The sequence below is a fragment of the Rutilus rutilus genome (assembly GCF_951802725.1).
Source record: "Rutilus rutilus genome assembly, chromosome: 2".
In the NCBI taxonomy this organism is placed as follows: domain Eukaryota; kingdom Metazoa; phylum Chordata; class Actinopteri; order Cypriniformes; family Leuciscidae; genus Rutilus; species Rutilus rutilus.
In genome coordinates, this window is record NC_140210.1 from 42,707,251 (window position 1) to 42,727,467 (window position 20,217).

The following is a 20,217-nucleotide window of genomic DNA, read 5'->3' on the forward strand; positions in this document are numbered from 1 at the left end:
GCTGTTCGAGTACTGTTTGTGGTGACGTCATACTCGGCGGAAATCTCGCGATATCTGTAGCCGGGCCCGTTTGCGGGAACAGTGTCAACAGAAAAGCCGGGGGCCGCGAATGACTCGTGGTGTGCTTGCTCTATTTGGGCAATATTTTGAAACTTTCCAATCAAACCTATATACTTTTTCGTCTTTTCGGACTTGTTTTTAACGGAATTACTCGTGTTCGTAGCGAAATAACGGATTTAGCCAGCCAAACATGTCCCAAACAGAAATCAGCATGGAGCAGCAGGAGCCGCGGGAAGAGCCGGGCAAACTCGAGTCGGTCGGTCCGGTAGAGGTGAGCGGTTCATTTCCATCATATCACACTCATAATTACACCCCAGTTCATCTGGGACTTTAAAACACGGACTGATGGAGCTGGAAACGAAGCGTCGACGAACCATCTGCGCGCGTCTCGTGAGAGTGCAGCTGAAAGTTTTTGTTAGCATGTATTGTTCCGGCTCTGATGAATAGATTAGGAGATCGGCGTCCATTTTCACACTCATAACAACATTTTGATCACTTTTTACCCTGGTGAATTGGCAGATTTAGGGATGGAGGTGGAGAAATGCCCGGTTTCATGTGTTGTTAACGTCTGAATTAACGTTAGCTTGCTATGACACACAATGGTGGTGTTGTTGTTTTGTTATATTTACTTTACTTTGAATAAAGCACATTTTGCTGTATGGGTCAGGCAGACGATATATATGTTTTATTGCTTAAGCTGCAGTCATCCATTTGGACTCTTCTTATTGTAGACTTAATTCAAAATAAAAGTTTTCCTGTGTGACGTTGAACGGGGAATTACCCGCCACCGAATGATGCGATGTCACAAAAGTCACCGCACAATGACATTAAATTAGACGTATTTTGATTACTTGGTTGTTCTTCAGAACTATTTTTTAACGCACTGTTGATAACTGCGTTTTATATCAAAACAAACTATTATTTAATTCGCTGTAAAACAGAGATTCGGTTTGAGCGTTCAGAATCGCAGTAACGGTCATTAAATAACGACGCTTTTCTCGTGGTGTTAAGTATATGCCTTCATAACGCGATATATTTCGTAAGCAAACATTTATTTTGAGGTCATATATATATTCACGTACTCTTTATAGTCGATAATGATATTTTATCAAAAAAATGGCGACATTTTGCCCTCTTGTGTGTTTCTAAAATGTTGTCCAATCAAATGTCTTGATTGAAAAACCACTTCCCTTTAAAGCCAGCATGAATCAAATTCAACCTAATATCTAAATGCATGTTATGGGTTTTATTGTGAACGATTCACCCATGCATGTTACTGCATCCATCAATCTTGGCTTTAAAATGTATATATTTTTCTTGCAGTTCATGCATAAAATACATTATTGTTTCTCTTTAAGGATGATGCTTCAGAAAATGGGCCTGATGAAGCATCGGATACAGCAATGGATAGTGAAGCGCACTCGTCATCACCTTCCTCAGCAAAGGAAAAGGACCAGCCGGGTGGATATGAAGAAAAAGTGGTAATGCATTTAGCCTTCCTTAACAATGAAAGATCCTTACAAATGCATATTACAGTTGACCTGTAAGTAGACGTGACATGTCTATTGTTGACGTCAACTGCTTTGTTTCAACAGAAAACAGACCGGACCAACAGATTCGAGTACCTCCTGAAGCAGACCGAAGTGTTTGCTCATTTCATCCAACCAGCTGCCCAGAAGACCCCGACTTCACCTCTGAAGATGAAGCCTGGTCGCCCTCGCATCAAAAAAGACGAGAAGCAGAACCTGCTCTCTGTGGGAGAGTGAGTTTTCCCACACTTTTCCAGCAGAATTGGCTTCAGAAGTGTTTTTCCCCATGTGTTTTCTTCATACAAATCATGCTGCCATTGATTAACAACCGTAAGAGATCATTGTAGGTCTGTCTTGAAAGGTTAAGATGTGATTAAAAATATATTTCTGTGGAGAACATTTTTGGGAATTTTACTTGACACTAAAATCTATTCTGCTCTATTGATATTTCATGTGTATTTTAATAGTATGTAGCACAAGGTACTATTACAGGGGCTGCTTGATTAATCGAAATAAAACCAAAATCGGAATATGGCTTAGCAAACACTGTGATTTATATAATAAATGCCTGTTTCAGAGTGAAGAGCGGCACTGTTCTTTTACATGAGCATCTCATTTTTCCAGTGTTTCTCAGAGCAGTTTTTACTGTAAAAAAAAAAATATATTTACTGTGAAATTACAAAGTTACATTTCTTGTTATTTGGTAATAAGTTATACTATTAAAATCATGTTGATATATAACTACAACATAATTTACAGCCCTACAAACAAGCACAACAGACCTGTTTAGTCGCCATCACGATTTTTATTAGATACATATGCAGCTCTAACCATTACATTTATTATTGGTTTGTTTAACTTATAACTCCAATAGTGTCAACTGCATGTGTTAATGGTGTGTATGTCAGATAATGTCTCCCTGTTGACTGACTGTGTGTAATTCTTTCAGTAACCGCCACCGTCGGACTGAGCAGGAGGAGGATGAAGAGCTGCTGAGTGAGAGCAACAAGACCACCAGCGTTTGCACACGTTTTGACGACTCACCTTCTTGTGAGTTTTACACACAGTAAAACGCTTGGTCAATGTTGCATCACATAATATCAATGCCTTGGTAATAAAAAAAATAAAAAAAGCTTATTATGGCTAATAAACATTTATTGACAGATGTGAAATCCGGCAAACTGAGAGACTACCAAGTCCGTGGACTGAACTGGCTTATTTCCCTCTATGAGAACGGAATCAATGGTATCCTTGCTGATGAAATGGTATGACTCCGCCCATCAATTCATTTTCATTTTATTAGAAAATATACAAATATATATATATTTTTTTAATTTTTGATTCCAAGCTTGAAAATGTACTGTAAACTCCTATAGTTTTTGTAGATATGTTCAGCTCTAAAATATGTCCGCAACCAGAAATTGGAAATTTCTTCTAATCAAATTTCTCACACTTCTTGTCCCATCAGGGTCTTGGTAAGACTCTTCAGACCATCTCTCTGCTGGGCTACATGAAGCACTATAGAAACATTCCTGGACCTCACATGGTTCTGGTGCCCAAATCCACCCTGTATAACTGGATGAATGAGTTCAAGCGCTGGGTTCCCTCTCTACGAGCAGTCTGCCTCATCGGGGACAGGGAAGAAAGAGTAAGTAGGGATTTCCAATGATTGTATTGTGAAGTAGGGCTGGATGAAATCCTTTGTTACTTTTCTAAACTTCTTGCCATCTAATAACTCCGTTCTGGTTGTAGACTGCTTTTGTCCGTGACACGCTGCTGCCAGGTGAATGGGATGTGTGCGTTACCTCCTATGAGATGGTCATTATCGAGAGGGCCGTCTTCAAAAAGTTCAACTGGAGATACCTGGTCATTGATGAGGCTCACCGTATCAAGAATGAGAAATCAAAGGTTTGCAGTTTAAAAAATAAAATAAAATAAAAATGAAGCTACACATAAATATTAATGTAAATGTTTTTCTCTCAGCTTTCAGAGATTGTGCGAGAGTTCAAGACCACGAATCGATTGCTGCTGACTGGAACCCCACTGCAGAACAACCTTCATGAGCTGTGGGCGCTGCTGAACTTCCTGCTGCCGGACGTCTTCAACTCCTCAGAGGTGCCACTTTCACTCAGTTCTGTCTTGCGTTCTTTGACATCATGTTGTTGAAGGATTTTATTTAGGTTAGGTAGGGTCAACTTTCTGTTCAATTTTAAAATGTTCATGTTTAATCGGAATTAGAGGCTGACATTTTTTCGGGAATCCCACGGGTCACGGGATTCCCGTGGGATTCCTGCAGGATGGGAGTCATCTTTGCTATTAATCACGGGATTTGGACGGTACAGGATAAATGGTTAACGGGAGCAGACGGGAGCGGGAATTAACCAATAGCAAAGATGACAAAAAAAGAAAAAAGTAAATGCACCATTTTGTAGTTTCCTTTTAATACGCCTACAATGTAACGCAATTAAAAAATAACTGAAAACTGATTATAATTTAACCAACAGTAATTCTGGATTGCGTCCACCAACAAGTAAATAGGAAATAAGCGAATCAGAACACTGCGCGCCAAACCAGCAGTATGTGCGCAAGCGTGAACCACTAGTGTTTCTGTCTCACTCTGGATATGCCACTGCATCACATTTCTCTCTGCGTGGCGTGGAGTGTCCGTTTTTATGTCGGCTCTCATGTTAACTGGTTAGAGCTTGTGTTAGAGCACAATACCTGCGTGACACACACACTTCTCGAGCCGCGCCGAAACCGCGTGCTAGAAATAGAACCGCAACCGACGCCTATTTTTCACGCGACACGCAAGAGTGTTGGAAGTTTTCAGACAAAATTGAAGGCGCAAATACATATTAATAAATTACATTTTGATGCTTGAAAGTCTCTCGGTTTTGACAAATGCATATATAATTGCAATTTAAAAAATAGGCCTAATTATCGATTTTCAAATATTGCCCCTGTCAATAGGCCTACAGAACGAAATATTCTGCCGACGTTGTCTTTGCTGTATCAGGCTATATATATTATGTTTAACATCCAAATGTAGATGGTCTGTCGGCGCACAGAGCCACGCAGTCGCAGACAGCACGTGAAGTTCGTGAACACCGAATTCCCTTTTCTTTCTTATCTATTTGTGTTTGAACAGACATGTGCACGTAAAAAAAATAAGCCAGTGTCCGTCTCAACGAGTTTCCCCGTAAACGCAGTCAAAATAAAACGGATGCGTGTCATTACCGGTATTAGATACGTGCATTCGTCTTAAAGGGACAGCACCCAATATACCTGCAGCTGTTTGTGTCACCAAAGTTAATCAAACAACAAAAGAGAAAGAGAAAAATCATGTTTTGTCAAAAGATAAACTGTATTAATATTTAATACAGTTAATTTACCTGAAAAACATAAAGCACTGCTTTATTTCTGTTTTATTGTGTATACGTTTATTTGTGTTTTATTGTATTTATATTTGTCTTCTGTTTATTAGTTTCTATGCAGATGCACTAGGCCTACCCTACACAATTACCCCAATCATCCTAGAATTATTCATTCTTTACAAAAAGAGCTATTCAAATCATCAGGTGAAATTGTTTTCAGGAAGTAGCAGTAAAGCAAGAAGAAGTGCAAGATAGTTTTTCTAAATTTCATTTGACTCTATGTGCCTATAGGGGTGGGTTGGGGATGGTGGCAATGTAGTATCTGGATATTTGCCGTGGGACGAGGGCTTCGATTACCTCTCTATTTTTTGACCATACATGTGTTTGCACCCCTGTATGTATTAACTAAACACTAATTGAAGAAAAAAATATATGGGAGCGGTACAGGAGCAGGAGTCAGTTTAAACAGGAGCGGGATGGGACTGGGAGTCAATTTACCAGGAGCGGGATGGGATGGGATTATTTTTTAAACTTTGGTCTGGGAGTGGGACGGGACAAGATTTCTTTCTATGGGAGTGGGACGGGACAGGAGTGAAAATCCACTCCCGTGTCATCCTCTAATCGGAATCTGTTATAGATGCAACTCTGTTATTGAAGGTGTTCGTTTGGACTAAGTTTGTCTTTCCACTTTGTGCAGGATTTTGACTCCTGGTTTGACACCAATAACTGTCTGGGTGACACAAAACTGGTGGAACGTCTTCATACTGTAAGTGCAATTTAGAATAAATTACAGACACACACACACACAACTTTGAACTTTTTTGTAACTTCTTTGAATATAGTGTAACTAATAAATGTCCTAATGATACAGGTACTTCGTCCATTCCTGCTGAGGCGTATCAAAGCCGATGTGGAGAAGTCTCTCCTCCCCAAAAAGGAAATCAAAATGTATATTGGGCTCAGCAAGATGCAGAGAGAATGGTAAATATTAATAATAATAAATGCCCAAAATATATGGTGGTTGGTTGATTTACTAGACCTTTTTTTATTTTTATATGATCACAAATGTTTTTAGTCTTTTGGACACTGTGTCAGAATCAACAGACGAATAATGACCTTTTCTTATTCTCTTCAGGTACACCAAGATCTTGATGAAGGATATTGACATTCTGAACTCTGCGGGTAAGATGGACAAAATGCGCCTGTTGAACGTGCTGATGCAGCTCAGGAAATGCTGCAACCACCCCTACTTGTTTGATGGAGCGGAGCCGGGTCCACCCTACACCACTGACCTCCACCTGGTGGTCAACGGCGGGAAGATGGTGGTGCTGGACAAGCTGCTGCCCAAGCTGAAAGAGCAAGGTGACCACTTTGTTGCCGGAAGTATTTTGCCAATGTAAACGTCGGAATGGTCTTGACATGTTGCTTTGAACATGGCTGTGTTTTCTTCCTGCAGGGTCCCGTGTGCTGATCTTCAGTCAGATGACCAGGGTGCTGGACATTCTGGAGGATTATTGTATGTGGCGTAACTATGCTTACTGTCGTCTGGATGGACAGACTCCTCACGAGGAGCGACAGGTATGAAAGTGATTTTCTCATATGTGACCCTGGATCACAAAACCAGTCAAGTCGCACGGGTATATTTGTGGCAATAGCCAACAATACATTGTATGGGTCAAAATTATTGATTTTTCTTTTATGGCAAAAATCATTAGGATATTAAGTAAAAATCATGTTCCATGAAGATATTTAGTAAATTTTCTACCGTAAATATATAAAACATTTATTTTTGTGAGTGAATGCAGCACAATCGCCAACATAAATGGACAACTTTAAAGGAGATTTTCTCAAGGTTTTTTTTTTTTTTTTGCACCCTCAGATTCCAGATTTTCAATAGTTGTATCTCGGCCAAGTATTGTCCTATCCTAACAAACAATACATCAATGGAAAGCTTATTTATTCAGCTTTCATGTGATGTATAAATATCAATTACGAAAAATTGACCCATGTGACTAGTTTTGTCGTCCAGGGTCACATATGATATGCTATCTTGAGTGCGTGTTTGCGTATGCATTTCAAAGTATTTAGCTTTTCTCTTTGTACAGCAGAACAGTTTAGTAGTAAATAAGCACCAATGATTGAGGATAAAATCTGTAACATTCGTCTCATCTCCTCAGGTTTCCATCAATGCCTTCAATGAGCCCAACAGCTCAAAGTTTCTGTTCATGTTGAGCACCAGAGCGGGAGGTCTCGGGATCAATCTGGCCACCGCTGATGTCGTCATCATCTACGACTCTGACTGGAATCCTCAAGTGGATCTTCAGGCTATGGTCAATATTCATGCTGGCATCTTTTTTCTACAAGTTTACTCAATGTATTTGTTGTTGCTTTGATGTTTGGACTCATGGGTTGCATCTTGCATTCTCCTTTCATCAGGCTTGTTGATTTATTAAAAAGTACTTTTCTTCGAAGCAGCATCAAACCTCTTCTGGTGTGGAATGTTAATTCATTTTCATTGGATCATTTCTGTTCAGGATCGTGCCCACAGGATTGGTCAAAAGAAACAGGTGCGCGTGTTCCGATTCATCACGGAAAATACAGTTGAGGAAAGAATTGTGGAGCGTGCAGAAATGAAGCTCCGCTTGGACTCCATTGTCATTCAACAAGGTAAGACGTGAAACAAACATCATCAGCTACTTAAGTTATTAATATTTGTAATAAATAAAAATATATTCTAATGAATGTAGTCACAAAAAAATTTAATTAATTTTTATTTTAATTTATTTTTCATAACATATATAATTATTTCACCATTTTATTGAATGATTTTAAACATTAATACTCTTACTTTCCAATTTGATTGTTTTAGAAGAGTTTAAGAAAAGTTTATTTTACCTCATACTTTAATTTTCATTTACTTAAATTATTGCTTTATACTTTATTTTATATATATTTATTATTTTGTAGTTTATTTTAAATAATTATGAAATACACACACACACACACACATAAATAAATTGTTTTTATTGATTGCAATTTATTGATTGTAAACATGGTTAAAGATATTGCTCTCCAACTTTATTAATATTTATAAAAATGGTTAGACATCTTTTTTTTTTTCAAAAAATGTAATCACTTTTTGAAAATGTTAGCTTTTTAAATTACTTCATATACTTCAATATTACTTATTTTATATATTTATTATTTTGTCATTTTATTATTTTAAATTATGAAATGTAAATACACACACATTTTATATTTATATTTGTATATATATATATATATATATATATATATTATATATATATATATATATATATATATATATATATATATATATATATTATATATATACACACACACACACACACACACACACACACACACACACACACACACACATATATATACACACACACATATATATATATATATATTTTTTTTTTATTGATTGATTTTAAACATTAGTACTATTGCTTCCCTACAGGCAGGTTGGTCGATCCAAACATGAGCAAACTGGGCAAAGATGAGATGCTGTCCATCATTCGACATGGTGCCACTCACGTGTTTGCCTCCAAGGAGAGTGAGATCACAGATGAAGACATTGATGCCATCTTGGAAAGAGGAGAGAAGAAGGTATGACCTTTAATCTTGGGAAACTGCCTCGCTGAACAGAAGTATAAAAATGAGCACAATCTTTCAGTTAATTCAGAGCAATGCTCTTTATGACACTTCTAATCTTCGTTTCAGACCATGGAGATGAAGGAAAAGCTGGCCAATCTTGGAGAAAGCTCGCTGAAAAACTTCACCATGGACACCGAGAACAGCGTGTACAACTTTGAGGGTGAAGATTACAGAGAAAAGAAAAAGGTAATGCATTACAAACTGCAACATGCATATTGTACATGTGCAACATGTAAAAATGATATACTGATGTGAACTCCCCTCCTCCTCCTCAGGTCATCACTAACTGGATTGAGCCACCCAAGAGAGAGCGCAAGGCAAACTACGCCGTGGATGCGTACTTCAGAGAGGCCCTGCGTGTCAGCGAGCCCAAAGCACCAAAGGTATTAGTTCTTCCACTGTTGACCATAATGGGCGTTTGAATTGGAAGCCTCTTCCCTAGAGCTTTCCTAATGGACTTTCTTTCTGATTCCCTCAGGCTCCCCGTCCTCCCAAACAGCCCAATGTTCAAGACTTCCAGTTCTTTCCCCCTCGGTTGTTCGAGCTGCTGGAGAAGGAGATCCTGTATTACAGGAAGACTATTGGCTACAAGGTGTGTTTGTGTTGAAGTTCAGGTTTGGGGTCAAGGTACACTACCATTCAAATGTCTTTGAAAGAAGTCTTTTCTGCTCACCAAGGCTGCATTTATTTAAAAATACAGTAATATTGTGAAATAATTACAATTTAAAATATCTGTTTTCTATGTAAATACATTAGGGGTGTGAACCGACACTGGTCTCACGGTTCGGTTCGATTACGATTATCATGTCATCGATTCAGTTCAATTCGATATCGCGATGCACCGCATCCTCAATTAAAATTTTTACTTCAAAAGTGATGTGTGTGCGCGTGTGCTCGCCTGTTCGGGAAGTCGCAGTGACAGAAACAGTGACATTCCAGTTCAAGTTTCAATGGAGTAAAGCTTGTTTATGCCATTAAGAAAAGGAAAATCTGTCAAATAAATTTTGTTTTAAAGAAATGTTGTATTATCAGTGTGTTACCATTAAAGATGCGCGCATCAACCGTCGCCGAATCCGCTGTTGAAAGTGACAATCATCTATTTATAATCACGCGTAACAACACAGAATGATTGTAATTTGACCGTCGGGTGCGGACACTTAAATCAGAGAAAATTATTGGGGCGGGTGGATGATTTGTTTCTGGCGGTGGATTCGGGTGACGTTGGAGCTCAACCGCTTTCTCTAAAGCAGTCAGACTTTACCTGGCGTTAACAGCTCGGGGTGAAAACGGCTAACGTGGTTTATCAAGTTAGTGGTATTATACCTCCTGCATATTCTATTTGTGCGTGACATGAGCGCACACAGCGCGTGTCTTCTGCAGGTCGTGCTTACCTGGTTGTTCATAAAAGCCTAAATGTGGCCACATGTCGGCTTTAAAGTAGTTGGAGCATTTTTTATTTTCTCGCACTCGTGTCTCACCTCCCTCTGCCATTGTATGCTACCGAGACAAAGCACGTAAGCGACAAATGACGCCAGAAAAGCGTCGGTAGGCCTACATTATAATCGGTTATGGTCTATTACTGAACCGATACCGAATCGTCCTCGTCTGCATCGCGATGCATCGTAGAAACGATACATTTTGACACCCCTAAAATACATATCAAAATTGCTGTGATCCGAAGCTGAATTTTCAGCATAACTCCAGTCTTCAGTGTCACATGATCCTTCAGAAGTGATTCTAATATGCTGATTTAATGCTCAAGAAACATTTCTGATTATCATCAATGATTAAAACAGTTTTGTTGTACATTTCTGTGGAAACGGTGATGCATTTTTTTCAGAAGAACAGCATTTATTTGAAATAGAAATCTTTTGAAACATTATATCTTTACTGTCAATTTTGATCAGGTGAATGTGTCCTTGCTGAATAAAAAGCATTAATTTCTTCTTAAAAAAAAAGTCTTACTGACATTTGAATGATACTTTACTTTCTTAATACACACTCTGAGTCTAATTGTGAATGAGTCATCAGTGTTCAAAAGAAAAAATATTTTACTCACAAATATTTGTTACAAAAGTAAAATGGATTTCAAATGAAGTTTCATAATTGACATTCAGTATGTCCAGATTGTCCACACATTAACATGCAGTTTAGTGAAGCGGTGGATAATGCAATCATCCCTTCTGATGTTCCTAATGTATAATGTCTCTGTGCTAACAGGTGCCTAGAAACCCTGATCTGCCCAACTCAGCCCAAATGCAGAAAGAGGAACAGGCCAAGATTGATGAAGCTGAACCACTTAATGAGGAAGAGCTGGAGGAGAAGGAGAACCTCCTCTCACAGGTAAATCCCATCAGGGACTTCATGTGCCAAACAGTGGACTGCACTTCCTTATCTTCTCATACTTGCATGTCACTTTTAAGTATAATTAATCCCACTGCATTAACATGAAACTTCTTATGTTAGTCTAAATTGTGCTATCTAACGTTTCAACAAGTCCATGAGAAGATGTTTGTGTACTGGTGTTCATTCGTTATGTCATCTATATCTAGGGTTTTACCATTTGGACCAAGCGTGACTTTAACCAGTTCATCAAGGCCAATGAGAAGTGGGGAAGAGATGACATCGAGAACATCGCCCGGGAGGTCGAGGGCAAAACCCCAGAGGAGGTCATGGAATATTCTGGTACGTTGAAATGCTGTCTGTTGCTGAAACACTGCCTGTCGTATACAGGAAGCGTATGATTGAGGTGTGTTGTGTTTGTGTGCAGCTGTGTTCTGGGAGCGCTGCAATGAGCTGCAGGACATTGAGAAGATCATGGCTCAGATCGAGAGAGGCGAGGCCAGAATCCAGAGGAGAATCAGCATCAAGAAAGCACTGGACTCTAAAGTGAGCCACACTACATAATGAACATGCATGGGATTGTTATCGTAGAATATCGTCTAGATGTCTTATTACAAATTGTTTGGATGCTTCTTTTCCATCAACCGGTTGAATTTAACAACACTGTGTGTGCTGCTTAAAGGAGACATGCGTAATCTAATGTAAACATCCTCAACTTGGATGTGAAGTCACATCCGAAATCACATGTTGTGTAGTAGGTACTTTTCATCCCTTAAAGTAATTCAGATGTACTACATCCGCATTGTTGTTACTGTTATAATGTGACCTACGGCGTCAGTAGAGTTTCTTCACTGCCATTCATAAATCCACTCCCATGGCCTCATTGGATAGTAAAGTGTCCATTGTATGCACACTTCAGAATCACGCTGGAAGCAGTAGGTCATCCGGGGACAATTTACCCACTGTTTTATGAATACTATGAATTCAGACATTCTACTTGGCTCACATACTGTTTTTCACCTGCTATATAGTATGGAAGTAGGCATATATTCGGACGCAGTGATGGCGAAACGAGTGGAGACTGGTTGAATAAAAATGAATTTTCAATTTTTGACAGTAGGTGGCGCTTGGAGGAACGCAGAAATAAACGAAACAGGCTGCTACTTTCTGTTTCTGATACTGCCTTTCATTGACAAGTCAAACAGTATTTACATGATTTTAAAACAGCCATTCAGATTTTTGCATTTGCTAAAAACTCTTAAATGCTTAATATTTATTTCCAAACATTTGCTTTCACAAATATTTTTACATTTTAATCTGGACTAAAACATGCCAGATATCTGAAAAGGATGCACTTGTTCTTTTGCACTTTAAACACTTGTTTACTTCAAGTTGTTGCATTTAATGTTCAGTTATTTTCGTTGTAAGAAAAAGTTCAGGGTTTCCCATACATTCATTAATTTGTGGCGGCCCGCCACATATCAACGCTGACCGCCACGGATTGATTCAGATTTTTTAACTATTTAATATGGGTAAAATTGTATTTTATTCGCGCTGCTTGCTCCCCCTCTCTCTCACAAACTGACAATGGAGGCACGACTAGCCCCTCCTTCTCTTACCGCACGATCTGAATCAAAACATGAGCATGTAGAGGGCGGATTGTTGCCGGTGCTTAATGCTTATTCCCCCAGCGAAGATTCCAGAATCAATCCGGAGTTGAATGGTTAGTATAATGAACACTGTTGCTCAACATAACTCTGAGAAGTTGTCTAGATGTTAAGCGCGGTCGCGTTTCATTACAGATTCGCGCAAAACTTTTGCGGTTTTTTTTTTTTTTTTTTTTTTTCTAAATATCAATTAACGTTACAACTATTGCGAAATGACGGCGTTTCCATTAACCGATGTTATGCGACTAAAACGTAATTTGTTCCTCTCGCGATCAGTCATTCCAAAAATCATTGCAACGGACGTTGGTAGGTTCATATCACAGCCACCAGACTAGACATAATATTATTATTATCTCCAGGTTCAGGTTGGTGTGTGTTGGTTTTTGTCCACCTCAATCTCCAGGTGTGCGTGTGTGTGTGTGTGTGTCTGAGTCTGTGTGTGTCCACCTCCAGGTCCAGTTTGGTGTGTGTGTGTGTGAGCCTGTGTGTGTCTGAGTCTGTGTTTGGGTGTGAGTGTGTGTCTGTGTTTGAATCTGTGTGTGTGAGTCTTTTTGAATGTGTGAGTGTGTGTGAGCCTGTGTTTGAGTGTGTCAGTAAGTTTGTGAGTTTGTGTGTGTGTGTGTCCAGTTCCAGGTTTGTGTGTGAGCAAAATTTGCAACAAAAAGTCTGTGGAGCAGTCATAGCATAGAAATGTAGCAATGGCAAAGTCTTTAAGTTATCTGACACTAAGTGTTGGCAATGGGAATGTGTACTTGTCAATAAAAATATATGATATATATATAAACATTATTTATATATATATATATATATATATATATATGAGATATATTTAACTTAATCACCCCCCCCCCCCGCCCCGGTCCCCGGTCCCCGGTCCCCAAACACCACACCACCGCAAATAGAATCTAATTCTGTGGGAAACACTGAAGTTATTAAATGAATAAGAGGATGACACTTAAGTTCCTGTTACTTCAATTCCACAATATCTCTTCAGTGATAGTGACTACACGATAAAAGCTTTAGCTATTCTCTATATTGTTTCTCTCTCCAGATTGGCCGTTATAAGGCGCCGTTCCATCAGCTCAGGATCTCGTATGGCACAAACAAAGGGAAGAACTACACAGAGGAGGAGGACAGATTTCTCATCTGCATGCTGCACAAACTGGGCTTTGACAAGGAGAGCGTTTATGATGAGCTGCGCCAGTGCATTCGCAACTCGCCCCAGTTCCGCTTTGATTGGTTCCTCAAGTCCCGCACAGCCATGGTGAGATTCATCAGGTTTCATTTCCATTATAAGTGGCTTTTTTATAATTACCTTTTATTAAATGTATATGTGTTGTCTTGTGTCAAAGACTAAAATCTAACCAGTTACTTCAAACAATCAGAATACTATAGACTTGTTACTAATGCAGTTTTATCAGCATCAACAAAAGCTATTTTAAACAGCCAAGGTGAAACAGAAGATGCATCTGACATGGCATTTGTGTTTATTTACAGACTGTTTAATGCTGCTCAGAAGTGGCTTACATGCATTTACACAACAATAATTGCATAATGCAAATATATAAAATTATGAATTAAAAAAAGAGGGCTGCAATAGTGGCACAATCATTGTCGATTACTGCTCTTGATTTTGTTTTGTTATTAATGCTGATTTAATGCATTTGGGGAAACGGATTCTGTTCCTATTAAAATATGAACTTTCAGAAAGTCCTAACACGGTTCTGTATATGCGTTTATGTGACCACAGGAGCTCCAGAGGAGATGTAACACACTCATCACGCTCATTGAACGTGAGAACATGGAGTTGGAGGAGCGAGAGAAAGCAGAGAAGAAGAAGAGAGGCCCTCGCACGTCTTCGGTGAGCTTGTGCCAGTCATGTTCTTCATCACAGCAGCTGCTGGAAATATTGAAGATGAGCTCATCAGTTGTAGAGTAATATTTAATGACCTGTTCCTCTTTCCCCGCAGGCCCAGAAACGCAAGCAGGACGGGACGCCTGACGGACGTGGCCGCAGGAAAAAGCTCAAACTGTAAACGGCCAGGCGTCACGCCTCTCTCGGCGAGGACCTTCAGTACAGCAATATACTTGCAATTATTGTTACGGGTTATGGATTTGCAGCACTGAACCTCGCCTCCAAGTAGCTTGACCTTTTCAACAAGGTGTAGAGTTGTAAATTAGATCTCTCTTTTAGTTATATAACGTACTACGGCTGTGCTGTCAGTTGTGTTTTGTATTTATGCCAATTTTTTTTTTTTTTTTACCACATTCCATTCGCTTGTATCAATTTGATTTGCCGTCTTTCCTCTCATTATTAGCATCTTCATGATTGTCTCTGTACCCTCAGTTGAATAGTCAATTGGAACATGACTAATAAATGATGTTTTTTATAAACACTGCTCCGTATATTTCCTCCAAATAAAATGTAATCTTTTCAGCTTGTATATTAATGTTAGTATTAATTATTGTTATGCATATCCAACAATACACTGAGTTTTGCAAAGTTTGCAAAATGTTTGGGTCTTAAGAAAAATCCTCTCAGGGAAGAAAAATCAAGCTTTTTTTTTTATATATATATAAACCAAAATTGTTAAATTCTTGCAAAAAGTCTTACCTAATGTAATTCATAAGGAAATGTTAACAGATAAAGTTGGGTAAAAAAAAGTAAACTGAGTACAAACGTTAATTTTTTGATAATAATGTTGTAGTCAATTTTATCCCTTAAATGTTTGATCACCAAAATGACATTTAAACTTTTTTTTTCATTGAAACAAATTTCTTCATGCCTTAAAATAGCTTAAATGTAACTCTACACCCTTGCCTCATTTAGTATATGCTGTTCTATGAATATATAATGATTAAAAATCCTTAACAAATAGGACTATAAATAAATAAATTAGCAGTAGAAGGCTTTTTTTTTTTTTTACTCAAGCTGAAATTACTGGTGTCTCCAAGCTTTTTTTTACGGTTAAAATTACAATCACTTTTACAGTAAATTTATTTTTATTTTATTAAATGTTTTTTAAAATATTAGCTATTGTCATGAATAATGATGGTGTGTGTGTGTATTGATTGTGTAATATCTGGAAATAATCTCTTCTGAAATGGAAATCGTGTGTGGTTGATGCAGAAGGTGGCGCTGTTGCTCTGTTTATATGGAAACACAGCAGCAGTTTGTCATGGTTAACTACTGTAGTGCTATTGAAGATGGCCTGCAGTAAAAGCACAGTAGCATTAAGAAGAAAAAGAGAGATACCTTTATAGTTTCAACATAACTTGTTCTTCAGCTGTTCCTCTTCGAATGAAAACAAGTATCAGCCTGGTTTTTGACCACTGGAAATGTATACAATTTAACAATTTACTCTAAGAGCTCTTTTGAGATCCAAATATCTCTGGAATTGAGCCATATAGTTTATAGAGCCAAAAAAAGTTTGTTAAAAACCAAAATCTAAAAGGATATTAAGAGATCTTTAATACTTCTTTAGTTACAGGCATGCAAACCTTGGGCAAAAAGCAAAAAGTGTTATGCAACTGTCACCATTGGCATCTAATGCAACACAGATTGCTAAAGTCAACAGATTTGACTAATAGACCAACAATTTCTGTGTAAAAATGTCTAAAGTCATTTTTACACCCTGTAATTTGGCTCCAAAACTCTGTTGAAAATGGTCATTTTGACCCCCCTCTACAAAATAGTGGACTACTCAGTAAATAAACATCTGTGACATGTAATGTTTTGGCTTTCTCCACTATTTACGTTTATCTTTCTTCAGAAAAAATATGAACAAAATAAAAAATTTGAGCCGGAGACATTTCTGAAATTAGGTTGATTTGACATTGCTGTATGTTGTGGCTCTTTTGCTCTTTAAAGTCCCCCTGCAGTCAATAATTGTAACCTCTAAAAATCATCTTAGATCACCAAAATATTCAAGAGTTTCTTGAAAAAAAAATTCTTCATGCCTTAAAATAGCTTGAATGTAACTCGACACCCTTGCCTCATTTAGTATATGCATTTCTATGAATATGCAAATGAGCCCCGCCTCCACTCACTCACGCCAGCTCAGAGATCCACTCGTTGACGATCACACGTTGATCTGATTGGTTACAAGGTAGTTTGTGACGTCAGAAACGCCAGCGATTTCAAACTGTGTCTTTGGTTCACTGCAGTTTTAAGGAGAAAATACTCAGCAATGGTGTCGACTAATGAGTTTACACATGATTTGTCTTAAAGCATATTAAAAACGTATTTTCACCACAGGGGGACTTTAACAGTAATTCATGCATGTTTTCTGTAAATAAATCTGTAAATGTCTGGTCTTTGAAAAATGCTATCTACAATAAAGGAGGTTTGCTATCAATCTTTTCCGTTTTTTTGTGATTGTGATTGCCTGTTAATCGTGTGAATTGCAAGTGCGAGGAATCGATTGGACAGTTGAGGCGAATAAGCCTGTGGAACATAGTTGTCTCTCATTACACTGGAGGTGAATGTCTGAATAAAGCCAGCAGAAGCCATTCAATCGCTCCTCATTGAGGATGTGAATGAGATTAAAGATTAAAGAAGCTGCACAGAACTGACGGTGAATGAATGGTAAAAAGAGGACGCATTGATCCAACACACCTACGCAATGTATCACTGACCGTTTGTCTGTTTCTGCTGGTGTTCTGTGCATTAACTGAGGCTGAAGAAGAAAACAGCAGGAATCACAATTTTGGAGCAGTAATCATGATCAATGTTGTTCTGTCGTCTGCTATATTGTTGGTATTGGGATATCTGATGCCAGGAACTGTTTTATGTGTTATATATTTTACATTCAAATCGGGCCACTTTTTTAGTCAATGCTGTTAATGTGAATGTTGTTAAAAGAGTCTCACTCTTCCTGTTTGTATCATCTATTGCCATTTCTGCACTTTCCCCACATTCTCCTCGTCCTGACCGAGACATTTCTTCCTCTTCTCTTGTTTACAGTCACCTGGGCTTGTGAATAATGCAGTGTGTCCGTTGCGTGAGTTGCTTTTGAAAGCTTATTTGCCAAGAGCGTCCTCAAATCTTTGGTGGACCACATGTGCCTTTTAAAAACAAGCTGTAAAAAGCCTTCAGACTCCCCTGTTGGACCCTCTGGCATCCTCTCTGGCCACTTTCTGTGTTTAATCGCAGTCTGGCTGGAGGCGAAGAGCCGAAGCCCCGAGGTGTTCAGCCACGAGCCTCTGATGTTGCAGATGCAGACTGAACCCGTTGAGCAGTTTTGGGTTGAGCTTTTGGTGCTAAGTGTTTGCTGAGTGATCTGTGTGTGTGTTATAACATTCAGTCTTCAGATGATGGAATTTTTGAAGTTTAGTCTATCTATCTATCTATCTATCTATCTATCTATCTATCTATCTATCTATCTATCTATCTATCTATCTATATCCATTCATCCATCCAGACAGACAGACATAATGTGTTATTTTCTTTCCGAAATCGGTTTTCAACATAGGACACATCCCTAGCAACCGCATAGCAACACCCTAATAACCACACCAAGTACCCTAGCAACACCCTAGCAACCACCTAAAATACCCTAGCAACTGCACAGCAAACAATTCTCTCACTGTCAAACTTTGCACTTTTAAAATTGATTCAAATTTAAAACCTTCAAGCTTTTTAAACTCTCTTTCTCTATCTAAACTATTTCACACTTCAAGCTTTTACAGTTACTTCAAACTTTCAGACTTTCTCAAGTCAACGTCAAAGTTTGTTCACAGTCTTTACTAATCTAGTTATTTACATAATATCAATTTATATGTTTAATTTGAATTTATGTAATATGAATATTCTTATTTATTTTATACAAATATTTATGTATTATCATGAATTTATTTAATATGAATATTCATTTATTAATTACAACTACATATGTATTTATTAAATATGAATTTTAGTTTATTAAACACAAATTATTTTTATAAGTAAATAATTATTTTTGTGTCAGCTTGGATGAAACTTAATTTTTATTTAGATTATTTTAACAAACTAACCAATTCCACTAGTGTATCTGTTTTTAAAGCTACACTGTGTAGGATTTTCTCCCATCTAGAAATTGTTTATGACTACCAACTGAATATTACTTTCTAGCCCCTCCCATTCCGAGGGCGTTTTAACTCCTACAGTGGCCGTATTATTTCAAATCTGCCGGCAGTCGCGAGTAATCTCCCCCTCGCATTCGTCACGGTGCCACTGAGTGTAAAAACGACGCGAAAGGCGAAGCTTGAATTTCCAGGTATGTCCCTCTTTGGCTAATGTATTTTCAAGATGGAGGCGCAACATGGCTGCCGCCATTCGAGCAACTCGCCCGTATGTATTATAAATGGCAGATTCTACGCTTACGAGAATACTTGATTAGTTGGTAGAAGTAATTACACATTAATGAGCACATATCATTTTGAAAGAACAAAGTGTTTTTTGCTAAGAATCAACTTACACAGTGTAGCTTGACATGATTTATTGTAAGTCCTGATCAGCTGGCTGGAATTTATCTGTTATGTAAAAAAAAACATGTGCAGAACACATTGATTCATTCAGTGTCTTGAAAACTTCCGAATCTCCAGGGCACCAAGAAATTGTGTGGTGGCTAACATTACTTCCTTTAAAAGTGGTTTTGATGATAACAGACATTCAAAGGATACGTTCAGGACTCCTTACACCATTCTGCAAACCAGGCTTCTGCAATACAATTCATTATAAAAAAAACTGCCAGAATATGACTTGGCAGTGTGAAATCGAATACAACGTATTCATATCCTCCATTTATCAAGTGACCGCAGGGTCCTGAAAGTAAAGAGATTGTGTGCCGAATAGCAAAATGATCTGTAATAGCCTTCAACATGAGATAGTTAGAGAATGCTCTGACAAATTGAATTTGAACTGGAAATTTTGATGAATGATTACTCTATACAATACAGATTGTTTCAAATCAGCTTTACATTGATAGCAGGCGAATGATTCAGCGATGCAAACAGAGTTAATTTCACATAAAATATAGTATCATTGTTCAGCTGAAGGTAGTTGATTCAGTTCTATTGTAAAAATCATCAATTATTTCATTTCATCTCTAAAAAAGCTCTATAGAAAACAGTGATGTCATCATCCAGCTCAGTTCAGTTCTCATCCAATAGTGTCAGTGCAGTCAGATCAATAATATTGTTGAACAAATATCCCCGACTTACCAGCTAGGCAGATTTCACTGTGTGACTAAAACGTATGTTTTTGTGGCACAAGTGTAGCACAAACGAATTGCGTAGTTTTGGGGATTATTTCGTTTTATGGGCTGCCAACTTCCCGGAAAGCTACTTCTTTGACGTCGACTTGGTGTCACGACCTTAAAAGAGATAAGCCTACCTAAGCAGTAAAAAGTTGAAGAATTAAACTTATAACATTTTAATGTTTTAAAACTCAATATCACCGTCAGATTTAAATGACATTAAAAATAATTAATTTTAATGTTAATCTTTTTTTTTTTAAAGTAAATCTAATAGGTTCACACTTGGCTTGGGAGGAAAAAAGGAAAAGTCCCCATCAGCAAA

General features: G+C 38.0%; 1 protein-coding gene across 1 annotated transcript; it reads left to right on the forward strand.

Moving 5' to 3' along the window:
• The first annotated feature begins 7 nt into the window (after positions 1 to 7).
• Positions 8 to 15,053, forward strand: smarca5 (SNF2 related chromatin remodeling ATPase 5). Its single transcript, XM_084396018.1, has 24 exons — positions 8 to 331; positions 1,419 to 1,541; positions 1,656 to 1,822; positions 2,539 to 2,639; positions 2,754 to 2,854; positions 3,058 to 3,237; positions 3,342 to 3,497; positions 3,573 to 3,704; positions 5,661 to 5,729; positions 5,835 to 5,944; positions 6,099 to 6,325; positions 6,420 to 6,541; positions 7,141 to 7,293; positions 7,498 to 7,630; positions 8,451 to 8,599; positions 8,714 to 8,833; positions 8,923 to 9,030; positions 9,126 to 9,239; positions 10,868 to 10,990; positions 11,200 to 11,332; positions 11,418 to 11,536; positions 13,709 to 13,921; positions 14,408 to 14,518; positions 14,628 to 15,053. The coding sequence occupies exons 1-24, from the start codon at positions 251 to 253 to the stop codon at positions 14,691 to 14,693; spliced, it is 3,111 nt and encodes a 1,036-aa protein (XP_084252144.1). The 5' UTR covers positions 8 to 250; the 3' UTR covers positions 14,694 to 15,053.
• The last annotated feature ends 5,164 nt before the right edge of the window (positions 15,054 to 20,217 follow it).